This window comes from Trematomus bernacchii, unplaced genomic scaffold, assembly GCF_902827165.1.
Source record: "Trematomus bernacchii unplaced genomic scaffold, fTreBer1.1, whole genome shotgun sequence".
Taxonomy (NCBI): Eukaryota; Metazoa; Chordata; class Actinopteri; order Perciformes; family Nototheniidae; genus Trematomus; species Trematomus bernacchii.
The window spans coordinates 19,240,107-19,253,175 of record NW_022987648.1 but is presented as its reverse complement, the minus strand read 5'-3'; the positions used below and the strand labels follow the sequence as shown (position 1 = coordinate 19,253,175).

The following is a 13,069-nucleotide window of genomic DNA, read 5'->3' as shown; positions in this document are numbered from 1 at the left end:
CTCCACCACCTCCTCCTCCTCCTCATGCTACTTTCCTTCAGGGGGAGTGTGCAAACCCATGGGTGTCCTCTCCTCCCCCTCCTCCCAATACCTGATCCAGTCCTTTTTGGGGGAGGGCACCTTTGGGAAAGTGCTTAAAGATGGCCACCAACAGGACGGTGGCTGTGAAGATCGCGAAGGGAAAGAACTTAACACCAGAGGCAAAGAATGAGGTAGGGAACAACTCTGATCACATCTATATTAATATATTTATTATATTATAAGTTATAACCAATGTATAACATGCACGCTTAAGATGTCTGACTCATGGCTTTGTACAAACAACTAAATTGGTTTGGTTGTGATAATCCAAATGAACCATCAAGTTCGTTTTCTGCATTATACCATCAACCGACTGGGAAGTAAAGAGCAGAAACATTCAAAATACATCTTACTCTTGGGAATAATATATGTGGAAGATTATTATTTAATACTTTAACACAACTAAAAGTCAAATAAATACAAATTAAACTTCAAAATCCTGGAGATAATGTGCTTTTTTGGGGTATTTCTGTAGATAAAACCCCACATTTCCTGCCAAAAAACACAATTAGACGACAATAAATAAAGATTTTCACTTATTCCTAGTCATTAGAGTTGCAATAATTAACTATAAATGGGAGGATCTTTTAAAAGCAATATATAAAATGGGCATGACAATTGGAAATCAAGTTCATATACTTAAAGAAGAATGGATAAAATGGGTGAGGTATAAATACAGAACCTTACTAATGACCTTAGACGTAACGATGTATCTACTTCTTATGTTATTAATACTTCAAATGGACGTCCATCATAATTTTAACTGTATTTCATCTTGCCCTGTAAAGATGTATTTTCTCAACATGCAATCGTTTGTTCCCCAGATGGAGATAATGGAAGTGCTCAAAGCGTTTGACTCCGACAGGTTTAACTTTGTGACGTTCAACGATGTGTTTGTCTCCGGGAAACACGTCTGTCTGGAGTTTGAGATCCTGGACACGAGTCTGTTTGACTTCCTCTATCAGAAACCTCACCGCTCGCTGGCGCTGGACGAAATCCGCCCCATCCTGTACCAGGTACGCTAGATGCTCCACACACACATTTATAAAGAAAAACAAGAGAACATCTGAACATTTCCACAGAACTGATAAGAAATATCCTGCCTGCAAGAATTAAGCAACATTTTTGCAACTGATTATACGAAATGGTGGGTGTAGCAATACTGCAAAGCTTTAATTTATTATGTAGAAGGGATAAAAATATACACACGCACACAATTATGCGAACACTTTATATTAGTCGTGGTAGCTTAAACAATATCTTTAAGAAACATTTAATCTCACTTTCTTTCCAGGAGTTAGATCAATACCACGCTCAAATGTGTGTTTATTATCCAGTAGCTTAGCTTAGCTTAGCATAAAGACTTATTCGTGATCTTATATTTCAGGTTTCCGTAACGCTGCAGCTGCTCCAGAGTCTGGGAGTCGTGCACACGGACCTGAAGCCGGAGAACATCATGCTGCTGGACCACAGGAAGCAGCCGTGGAGAATCAAGGTGATCGACTTCGGCATGGCGCGTCACGTCGCTCAGTCGGAGCTGGGCGACTACATGCAGACACGACATTACAGGTGAGAAACCAGCAGCGGGGGAAGAAGATTTAAAGGTCACCTATTGTGCAAAAAAAATCCACTTGTTCATGTCTTCTATACATCAACATGTGTCCCCTCTGTCTAAAGAGACTCTGAAAGTTTCAGGAACAAAGATTCTCTCTCTTTTTGTCCTGATCCATTTCTATAAAAACCTGTCTGAAAATGAGCTGATCAGATTTTGGCCACCTTATGATGTCATAACGATGTTTTGGCTTGTGTAACTATTAGCCAATCACCAACCAAGGTAACCCCCTCCCCACCTTATCACCTGAATCTCCTCCTAGAGCACCATTGTGTTCTTTTTAACCAAATATCTCTCAGAGGGGCGTGGGGAGGGGCTCCTTATTTTCATCTAAACTAACAGACAGAGAATCAGCACTTTTGAAACAGGGCTGAAACAGAGGGGATTGTGGGATGCTGCAATGATCTGTTTGGTGTTTCAGCCAATCAGAGACATGTTCTGTATATATCTGAGACCTATACTATATTGATGAAAAACAGTATAATAGGGGACCTTTAATGCTTAAGAAGTTAAATAGCAAAAAAATTGTAAAATGACTCAAAACTAAAACGATATATGTTTATTTGTCTTTTCTAAGGTCTCCGGAGATTATCCTAGGACTCCCCACAACGTCAGCCATCGACATGTGGTCTCTGGGCTGCATCGCCGCGGAGCTGTTTGCGGGCGCTGTGCTCTACCCTGGAGACACCGAGCACGAAATGGTGGGTGTAGCAATACTGCAAAACTTTAATTTATTATGTAGAAGGGATAATAAGCAGGATACACACGCACACAATTATGCGAACACTTTATATTAGTCGTGGTAGCTTAAACAATATCTTTAAGAAACATTTCATTTCACTTTCTTTCCAGGAGTTGGATCAATACCACGCTCAAATGTATTATCCAGTAGCTTAGCTTAGCATAAAGACTGACCGCAGCTACAAACCGCTAGCCTTGCTCTCTCACTTAGAAACACTTTTTACTTAAAATGTTTCCTAAATTAGATTAAGCTAATGACTTCCTGGTTATAGAAATATACATTATGCCCAGACATCAGAGACGTATCGATCTGTACCTCTGTGCAAGAGAGCAAATGTGTGTATTTCACCATAAAATGCAACAGAAAAAACGGTGGGAAACCCCTAGAAAGCATAGTAGGGCCTCTTTGAAAAGGGAGATACTGTAACTGCGTAAAACGTTGGCTTTTTGTAAACTTTTCTGAAGCACTTCTATGTTATTTGAAAATCCTAATATTGATGTAAGTGTAACTGACTTTGTTTGTGTTTTGTCAACAGCTGCGACATATAGTGCAGACTCAGGGTCATCCTCCGTCTCGTCTCATGGTCAAAGGCGTCAACACGCATTGGTTTTTCCATTATAGAAGGAAGAGCGGGAGACGTTGTTGGATATTGAAGGTACCAGCACTGAGTTGCTTTTAAACTAAAATATCTTACTGTTTTTAATTTCCTTTTGAGACAGGTTACCTAATCCTATATAATTTATCTTTAAAACGTTCAGCAGTCTGGAGAAACCAACCCAAGTGCCAGACAATTCAAATCGCTGAATGGTATAATAAAGGTAGGAAATACTATTTGAAAATGAGCTGTTAAACTTGAGAACATCTGCCGTAAATCTGTTTCCATGATCCACCGAGATGAATAGAGGTTTATAATGTTCCTGGTTTGTTCTGATTCAGTTAAAACCCCCCCGCCACCTGTTGGACGAAGACAACGTGGCAGAAACTGAAGACCGGAAGGTGTTCCTGGATCTGCTGAAGAAGATGCTTCACCTGGACATCGATCGGAGGATTTCCCCCAGTGATCTTCTTCAGCATCCCTTCATCACCTTGAACCGCCTCGCTCAAAACCACCAGAACAGCTTCTAGTGAGTCCTCATTACAACTGTTGTAGAATATCTGCAACAAGAAAGAGAAGCCGCATCACGCTGATTGGGTCCAATGCATTATCTTATTTACTTTTGATTCTGATACGATTCAAAAGACTTGATTGTCGTCTGCACAATAGTAAAAGTGTAGCTCTGAGAATTAAAATCCTAAATCCAAGGCTTCTTTAACACTGCAACAAAACTGAAGACGTAAAGATAACATAAAAATAGTGCAAGAGAGATGTGCAAGTGACGCAATAGTTCAGAAATAACTGCATGCAAAAACGACTAACTATCAGTACTGTAAAGTGGAGTAACATCCTGACTCGGAACGTTGGTTTTAACAATGTTTTTTCTTCTTCTTTTCAGCGTGAAATCCAGCTGTGAAAAGATGGAGGTCTGCCTGGATCAGAGTGAGGGCTTTGACGGGGGTCAGATGAACCTGTCGCCCTCCACCAGCGGAGCAGAGGGCCCCCCCGCCTGGTTCAGGACCCAAGAACACCCCCTCATCCTGGGCATCTCGTCCCAGGTATCGGACAGCCTCTCCATAAACGATGAAGAGAGTCAACAACAACAACAACAACAACAACAACAACCCCCTCCTCAATCGCCTGTTGCTATAAAGCCTGTGTCCCCGCCGCTGCAAGTTAGCACTGCGCCTCCACCCTGCCAACAAGAGAGAACCGGGAGGAAGGCGCTGAGGAAATCATCGAGGAGAAAACCCCGCGGTGACGACAGGTAAGTGTTGTAGGACCGGAGATCTTTATGTACACACACAGGTCCATTTTAGGACATTTCTTCTATTACATGTCTTCTATCAGTGTAGTAGAGAGAAAACGTGCAAATTACACACAGAGGTGTTTCATTTACTTCATATTACTATTACTTTACACATCTTTAAAAGCCATTTTCTAGAAAGTTTTTACAGAGGTTTGTGTAGTTTATTGATCAAAAATGTGATTTATTGTATGGCTTTAGACAGTGTGTTCTGATTTATGTAGTGATACTAATGGATATTAACAAATTCCTTTAGTTAAACCTTTAAATTAAATATGTCAATGTTTTGTTTTTGCTTAATAATCAAAGATTTTTGTTCAAGAAAATGTAAACTAGCTCATTTGAAAGGATATAATGCCTTGTTTGCATATCTTAACACAACATTTCTAAATATTGTTTAAAGAAAATAATTAAAGCAATAATTCATTTTTTATATGATATGATATTTACAGTTATAATTGGAGATATTAAAACCCGTTTTTTTGTCAATGCAGCAGCCCGGAGAGAGACAGACCATCGAGCAAGAGCAGGAACACAGAAATCATCCAGACATCAAAAAGTAGGCAAAACACAACTGTTCATAAATAATAATTGTAGTAGTAGTTTATAGTTTATACTTACACACAGCTGGTGCAGATCTTAAATCTGAAACTAAGAGGGGATGTTTCACAGGCGGATGAATCTAAGAATCTGGTGATTCATTTAATCAGTTTTTGATTGACCTTTGCTTTGTTTCTTTGTCCTTTTATCCAGAGACTACGATCCGTGTGGCCGAAATAAAATGCGGGAGAAAGCGGACGTGGGACACTTTCTTAGCGTCCCACATCGTGTCAAAGTAGGTGTTATTATATTTGTCCGTACTGTTTGAAGCTCACTGTTACAATTAATGTGGTTAAAAACAAAAAAAAACATTCTTTAAATGCAGAAAGCGAGTCAAGGATTCACCGGAGAGCAAGAAAAGGAAAAGGGATGATTCTGAGGCTGAAGGAAAACCCGGGAGAAAGCGAACGTGGGACACTTTTGTAGCCTCAGGATTAAGGTAGGTGTTCTTCTCTTTGTCTGTACTGTTTGAATAGAATAGAATAGAAACCGGTGAGCGGAGCGAAACACACAAGAGTTAGACCTAACACACTTAGCTATTTTATCTACCTCTGGAACAAGCTAAACTAGTTATAAATATGTTTATTCTTCACTGTCGGGTCACTCATTACTGGATCAGCGAGCTGCATGAGACGATACTGACGGGCTGTCAGGAGAGGGAGAGAGGGGGAGAGAGAGGGGGAGAGAGGGGGAGAGAGGGAGAGAGAGGAAAAGAGAGCGCTTGCTCATTTCTCCCGTGGTATTATCCAAAGTGAATGTAAACTTGAATAATATACATAATTTGAATGTAATAATTAAGTTGATTGTTGTTTGTGGAAGCTCCAGTGAATGAGCCCCATTAACTGAGATTTAAACATCACTTTAAATGGAAGATTTAAAGTGATGTTTAAATCTTCCATTTAGGCCCCGCCCACTCGATCGGATCGGCGATCGGTATCGGCAGATACTGATTCCGGCGATCGGCGATCGGCGATCGGCGATCGGCGATCGGCGATCGGCCCCAAAATTGGCGATCGGAGCATCCCTAGTTTTAACAATGTTTTTTCTTCTTCTTTTCAGCGTGAAATCCAGCTGTGAAAAGATGGAGGTCTGCCTGGATCAGAGTGAGGGCTTTGACGGGGGTCAGATGAACCTGTCGCCCTCCACCAGCGGAGCAGAGGGCCCCCCCGCCTGGTTCAGGACCCAAGAACACCCCCTCATCCTGGGCATCTCGTCCCAGGTATCGGACAGCCTCTCCATAAACGATGAAGAGAGTCAACAACAACAACAACAACAACAACAACAACAACAACAACCCCCTCCTCAATCGCCTGTTGCTGTAAAGCCTGTGTCCCCGCCGCTGCAAGTTAGCACTGCGCCTCCACCCTGCCAACAAGAGAGAACCGGGAGGAAGGCGCTGAGGAAATCATCGAGGAGAAAACCCCGCGGTGACGACAGGTAAGTGTTGTAGGACCGGAGATCTTTATGTACACACACAGGTCCATTTTAGGACATTTCTTCTATTACATGTCTTCTATCAGTGTAGTAGAGAGAAAACGTGCAAATTACACACAGAGTTGTTTCATTTACTTCATATTACTATTACTTTACACATCTTTAAAAGCCATTTTCTAGAAAGTTTTTACAGAGGTTTGTGTAGTTTATTGATCAAAAATGTGATTTATTGTATGGCTTTAGACAGTGTGTTCTGATTTATGTAGTGATACTAATGGATATTAACAAATTCCTTTAGTTAAACCTTTGAATTTAATATGTCAATGTTTTGTTTTTGCTTAATAATGAAAGATTTTTGTTCAAGAAAATGTAAACTAGCTAATTTGAAAGGATATAATGCCTTGTTTGCATATCTTAACACAACATTTCTAAATATTGTTTAAATAGAGAATTAACGCAATAATTCATTTTTTATATGATATGATATTTACAGTTATAATTGGAGATATTAAAACCCGTTTTTTTGTCAATGCAGCAGCCCGGAGAGAGACAGACCATCGAGCAAGAGCAGGAACACAGAAATCATCCAGACATCAAAAAGTAGGCAAAACACAACTGTTCATAAATAATAATTTTAGTAGTAGTTTATAGTTTATACTTACACACAGCTGGTGCAGATCTTAAATCTGAAACTAAGAGGGGATGTTTCACAGGCGGATGAATCTAAGAATCTGGTGATTCATTTAATCAGTTTTTGATTGACCTTTGCTTTGTTTCTTTGTCCTTTTATCCAGAGACTACGATCCGTGTGGCCGAAATAAAACGCGGGAGAAAGCGGACGTGGGACACTTTCTTAGCGTCCCACATCGTGTCAAAGTAGGTGTTATTATATTTGTTACTGTTTGAAGCTCACTGTTACAATTCATGTGGTTAAAAACAAAAAAAAACATTCTTTAAATGCAGAAAGCGAGTCAAGGATTCACCGGAGAGCAAGAAAAGGAAAAGGGATGATTCTGAGGCTGAAGGAAAACCCGGGAGAAAGCGAACGTGGGACACTTTTGTAGCCTCAGGATTAAGGTAGGTGTTCTTCTCTTTGTCTGTACTGTTTGAATATAATAGAATAGAAACCGGTGAGCGGAGCGAAACACACAAGAGTTAGACCTAACACACTTAGCTATTTTATCTACCTCTGGAACAAGCTAAACTAGTTATAAATATGTTTATTCTTCACTGTCGGGTCACTCATTACTGGATCAGCGAGCTGCATGAGACGATACTGACGGGCTGTCAGGAGAGGGAGAGAGGGGGAGAGAGAGGGGGAGAGAGGGGGAGAGAGGGAGAGAGAGGAAAAGAGAGCGCTTGCTCATTTCTCCCGTGGTATTATCCAAAGTGAATGTAAACTTGAATAATATACATAATTTGAATGTAATAATTAAGTTGATTGTTGTTTGTGGAAGCTCCAGTGAATGAGCCCCATTAACTGAGATTTAAACATCACTTTAAATGGAAGATTTAAAGTGATGTTTAAATCTTCCATTTAGGCCCTGCCCACTCGATCGGATCGGCGATCGGTATCGGCAGATACTGATTCCGGCGATCGGCGATCGGCGATCGGCGATCGGCGATCGGCCCCAAAATTGGCGATCGGAGCATCCCTAGTTTTAACAATGTTTTTTCTTCTTCTTTTCAGCGTGAAATCCAGCTGTGAAAAGATGGAGGTCTGCCTGGATCAGAGTGAGGGCTTTGACGGGGGTCAGATGAACCTGTCGCCCTCCACCAGCGGAGCAGAGGGCCCCCCCGCCTGGTTCAGGACCCAAGAACACCCCCTCATCCTGGGCATCTCGTCCCAGGTATCGGACAGCCTCTCCATAAACGATGAAGAGAGTCAACAACAACAACAACAACAACCCCCTCCTCAATCGCCTGTTGCTATAAAGCCTGTGTCCCCGCCGCTGCAAGTTAGCACTGCGCCTCCACCCTGCCAACAAGAGAGAACCGGGAGGAAGGCGCTGAGGAAATCATCGAGGAGAAAACCCCGCGGTGACGACAGGTAAGTGTTGTAGGACCGGAGATCTTTATGTACACACACAGGTCCATTTTAGGACATTTCTTCTATTACATGTCTTCTATCAGTGTAGTAGAGAGAAAACGTGCAAATTACACACAGAGTTGTTTCATTTACTTCATATTACTATTACTTTACACATCTTTAAAAGCCATTTTCTAGAAAGTTTTTACAGAGGTTTGTGTAGTTTATTGATCAAAAATGTGATTTATTGTATGGCTTTAGACAGTGTGTTCTGATTTATGTAGTGATACTAATGGATATTAACAAATTCCTTTAGTTAAACCTTTGAATTTAATATGTCAATGTTTTGTTTTTGCTTAATAATCAAAGATTTTTGTTCAAGAAAATGTAAACTAGCTAATTTGAAAGGATATAATGCCTTGTTTGCATATCTTAACACAACATTTCTAAATATTGTTTAAATAGAGAATTAACGCAATAATTCATTTTTTATATGATATGATATTTACAGTTATAATTGGAGATATTAAAACCCGTTTTTTTGTCAATGCAGCAGCCCGGAGAGAGACAGACCATCGAGCAAGAGCAGGAACACAGAAATCATCCAGACATCAAAAAGTAGGCAAAACACAACTGTTCATAAATAATAATTTTAGTAGTAGTTTATAGTTTATACTTACACACAGCTGGTGCAGATCTTAAATCTGAAACTAAGAGGGGATGTTTCACAGGCGGATGAATCTAAGAATCTGGTGATTCATTTAATCAGTTTTTGATTGACCTTTGCTTTGTTTCTTTGTCCTTTTATCCAGAGACTACGATCCGTGTGGCCGAAATAAAATGCGGGAGAAAGCAGACGTGGGACACTTTCTTAGCGTCCCACATCGTGTCAAAGTAGGTGTTATTATATTTGTTACTGTTTGAAGCTCACTGTTACAATTCATGTGGTTAAAAACTAAAAAAACATTCTTTAAAATGCAGAAAACGAGTCAAGGATTCACCGGAGAGCAAGAAAAGAAAAAGGGATGATTCTGAGGCTGAAGGAAAACCCGGGAGAAAGCGAACGTGGGACACTTATGTAGCCTCAGGATTAAGGTAGGTGTTCTTCTCTTTGTCTGTACTGTTTGAATATAATAGAATAGAAACCTTTATCATCATTATACACTTACAAAAACAAAAAAAAACCTTCTTAAAATGCAGAAAGCAAATCAATTCCTCACCGGAGAGGAAGAAAAGGAAGCGTGATGATTCTGAAGAAGCGGAGAGAAAACCCGGGAGAAAGCGAACGTGGGACACTTTTGTAGCCTCAGGATTAAGGTAGGTGTTCTTCTCTTTGTCTGTACTGTTTGAATATAATAGAATAGAAACCTTTATCGTCATTATACACTTACAAAAACAAAAAAAAACCTTCTTAAAATGCAGAAAGCAAATCAATTCCTCACCGGAGAGGAAGAAAAGGAAGCGTGATGATTCTGAAGAAGCGGAGAGAAAACCCGGGAGAAAGCGAACGTGGGACACTTTTGTAGCCTCAGGATTAAGGTAGGTGTTCTTCTCTTTGTCTGTACTGTTTGAATATAATAGAATAGAAACCTTTATCGTCATTATACACTTACAAAAACAAAAAAAAACCTTCTTAAAATGCAGAAAGCAAATCAATTCCTCACCGGAGAGGAAGAAAAGGAAGCGTGATGATTCTGAAGAAGCGGAGAGAAAACCCGGGAGAAAGCGAACGTGGGACACTTTTGTAGCCTCAGGATTAAGGTAGGTGTTCTTCTCTTTGTCTGTACTGTTTGAATATAATAGAATAGAAACCTTTATCGTCATTATACACTTACAAAAACAAAAAAAAACCTTCTTAAATGCAGAAAGCAAATCAATTCCTCACCGGAGAGGAAGAAAAGGAAGCGTGATGATTCTGAAGAAGCGGAGAGAAAACCCGGGAGAAAGCGAACGTGGGACACTTTTGTAGCCTCAGGATTAAGGTAGGTGTTCTTCTCTTTGTCTGTACTGTTTGAATATAATAGAATAGAAACCTTTATCGTCATTATACACTTACAAAAACAAAAAAAAACCTTCTTAAATGCAGAAAGCAAATCAATTCCTCACCGGAGAGGAAGAAAAGGAAGCGTGATGATTCTGAAGAAGCGGAGAGAAAACCCGGGAGAAAGCGAACGTGGGACACTTTTGTAGCCTCAGGATTAAGGTAGGTGTTCTTCTCTTTGTCTGTACTGTTTGAATATAATAGAATAGAAACCTTTATCATCATTATACACTTACAAAAACAAAAAAAAAACCTTCTTAAAATGCAGAAAGCAAATCAATTCCTCACCGGAGAGGAAGAAAAGGAAGCGTGATGATTCTGAAGAAGCGGAGAGAAAACCCGGGAGAAAGCGAACGTGGGACACTTTTGTAGCCTCAGGATTAAGGTAGGTGTTCTTCTCTTTGTCTGTACTGTTTGAATATAATAGAATAGAAACCTTTATCGTCATTATACACTTACAAAAACAAAAAAAAACCTTCTTAAAATGCAGAAAGCAAATCAATTCCTCACCGGAGAGGAAGAAAAGGAAGCGTGATGATTCTGAAGAAGCGGAGAGAAAACCCGGGAGAAAGTGGACGTGGGACACTTTTGTAGCCTCAGGATTAAGGTAGGTGTTCTTCTCTTTGTCTGTACTGTTTGAATATAATAGAATAGAAACCTTTATCGTCATTATACACTTACAAAAACAAAAAAAAACCTTCTTAAAATGCAGAAAGCAAATCAATTCCTCACCGGAGAGGAAGAAAAGGAAGCGTGATGATTCTGAAGAAGCGGAGAGAAAACCCGGGAGAAAGTGGACGTGGGACACTTTTGTAGCCTCACACATCGAGTTAAAGTAGGTGTTAAGTTATCAGTTTGTAACGATTTACTAAAATCACTGTTAAAAGTCAAGAGATCCAAACAAGTTTCTTCTGTGCAGAAATGAACGCAGTGGCTCTCCGGAGAGGAAGATGAGGAAGACGAGCCTGGAAGAGGAGGAGGCAAACACACGTAAGCTCATCTTTGAGATTTATTCAATTGATTAACCTTGTCCTGTTTCAGAGGTGGGAAAAGTATTCAGATTCTTTACTTGAGTAAAAGTACTAATACTACACTGTAGATGTAATACATTTCAAGTAAAAGTACCACATAGAGAATCGTCCTCAAGTAGAATTTAAGTACGATTAGGAAAATGTACTTAAAGTGTTAGGAGTAAATGAACTCATTGCAGAAAATAATTACATTACATTACATGTTACTTGTTAGACGCTTTTATCCAAAGCGATTAACATACTCAATACTGTGGGCAATCCCCACAGGAGCAATTTGTTGTGAAGTGTCTTGCCCAGGGACACAACTACATGCTGACTGCAGTGGGGTTTGAACCTGTGACCCCCTGATCCGAACACCAACACACTAGTCCACTGCGGCACAGCCTCCCTATAATGTTAAATATTTGTTTAATATTTTAAAGCAAAAGCAGCAAACTTTCCCATTTAAGAAGCTGGGACTGTGAAGTTAAATTGCTGCCAATAAATGTTCAGTTCACCAGCCTTGAGTTACTTAAATATAATGTTGGCTGGTTCAATCGATACCAAATAATCATATTTAAAAAAATGTTCCTAAGTATTGCAAAATTGTAATTTTTAAAAGTATCTAGTAAGTAAATCTGTCACATAAAATAAATGTAGAGGAGTAAAAAGTATAATATTTGCTTCCAAAATATAGTAGAGTAGAAGTATAAAGTAGTACCTTAATGTGTACTTAAGTACAGTACTTGAGTAAATGTACTTAGTTACTCTCCACTACTGTCCTGTATACAAATCAGTAATTGTCTGGAGGTTTTTCAAACTTTTAAACGTTTTTATCCCACAGAAGGCTCGTCTCTGAGCACCAGGAAGAGAAAGCGACACCCTGGGGATCCTCCAGAGGGGGAGGAGGAGCCCAGGTGTGTCAAGAGAAGGAGATATTAAAGGGGGAGAGTGCCAAGTCCGATGGGGTTGAGCACCAAAACTAAGGGGGGAGGGCTGAAATTACAAGAGCGCTGAAACTATGGGGGAGGGAGACAAAATTACGGGGGAAAGCGCCGAAAATACAATTGAGAGAGCTGAAACTACGTGGGAGAGAGCGCCAAAACTACGGGGGAGAGCGCCAAAACTACGGGGGAGAGCGCCAAAACTACGGGGGAGAGCACCAAAACTACGGGGGAGAGCACCAAAACTACAGGGGAGAGCGCCAAAACTACGGGGGAGAGCACCAAAACTACGGGGGAGAGCGCCGAAACTACGGGGGAGAGCTACAACGTCAGACAGGTAAGAGTGCAGAAGGAACGACGGGGGAGAGCGCAGACGACAATGGGTGAGTGCCGATGTCAGAAATGGGAGAGCGCAGAAGAACGACGGGGAATAACGCAGGCGGTCATCTTAGGTCAGGTCAGGTAAGGTCAGTTAAAGTATAAATGTAAACAGTATGATTGTTAGCTGTTTCCCAGGAGAGAGGAGGACATACTGGCTTCCTTTAAAGAGCACTTCCTCTCTTCTCTAGGCCCATTAGACACAGATCGTTGCCTGGTTAAATTATTATTTTGGGAGTTTTGGCCCGCTTGAGGGAGGCTTTGTTGTCACTTGGGCTTAAAATTACTTATATTTTC

The 13,069-nt window shown here is 40.5% G+C and overlaps 1 protein-coding gene across 1 annotated transcript; it reads left to right on the top strand.

Moving 5' to 3' along the window:
* Positions 1-5,130: 5,130 nt before the first annotated feature.
* Positions 5,131-12,392, top strand: LOC117485635 (splicing regulatory glutamine/lysine-rich protein 1-like). Its single transcript, XM_034134240.1, has 16 exons — positions 5,131-5,171; positions 5,262-5,375; positions 5,996-6,373; positions 6,906-6,970; positions 7,165-7,246; positions 7,334-7,447; positions 9,600-9,716; positions 9,822-9,938; positions 10,044-10,160; positions 10,265-10,381; positions 10,486-10,602; positions 10,709-10,825; positions 10,931-11,047; positions 11,153-11,275; positions 11,360-11,430; positions 12,295-12,392. Exons 3-16 carry the CDS (start codon positions 6,018-6,020, stop codon positions 12,390-12,392), a joined length of 1,728 nt encoding a protein of 575 aa, XP_033990131.1. The 5' UTR covers positions 5,131-5,171; positions 5,262-5,375; positions 5,996-6,017.
* The last annotated feature ends 677 nt before the right edge of the window (positions 12,393-13,069 follow it).

Coding starts and splice junctions, on each gene's coding strand:
- LOC117485635 (XM_034134240.1), top strand. CDS start 6,018: ATGGAGGTCTGCCTGGATCAGAGTGAGGGCTTTGACGGGGGTCAGATG. Junction 10,826..10,930: donor TTTGTAGCCTCAGGATTAAG/GTAGGTGTTCTT, acceptor CTTAAAATGCAG/AAAGCAAATCAATTCCTCAC. Junction 11,431..12,294: donor AGAGGAGGAGGCAAACACAC/GTAAGCTCATCT, acceptor TTTATCCCACAG/AAGGCTCGTCTCTGAGCACC.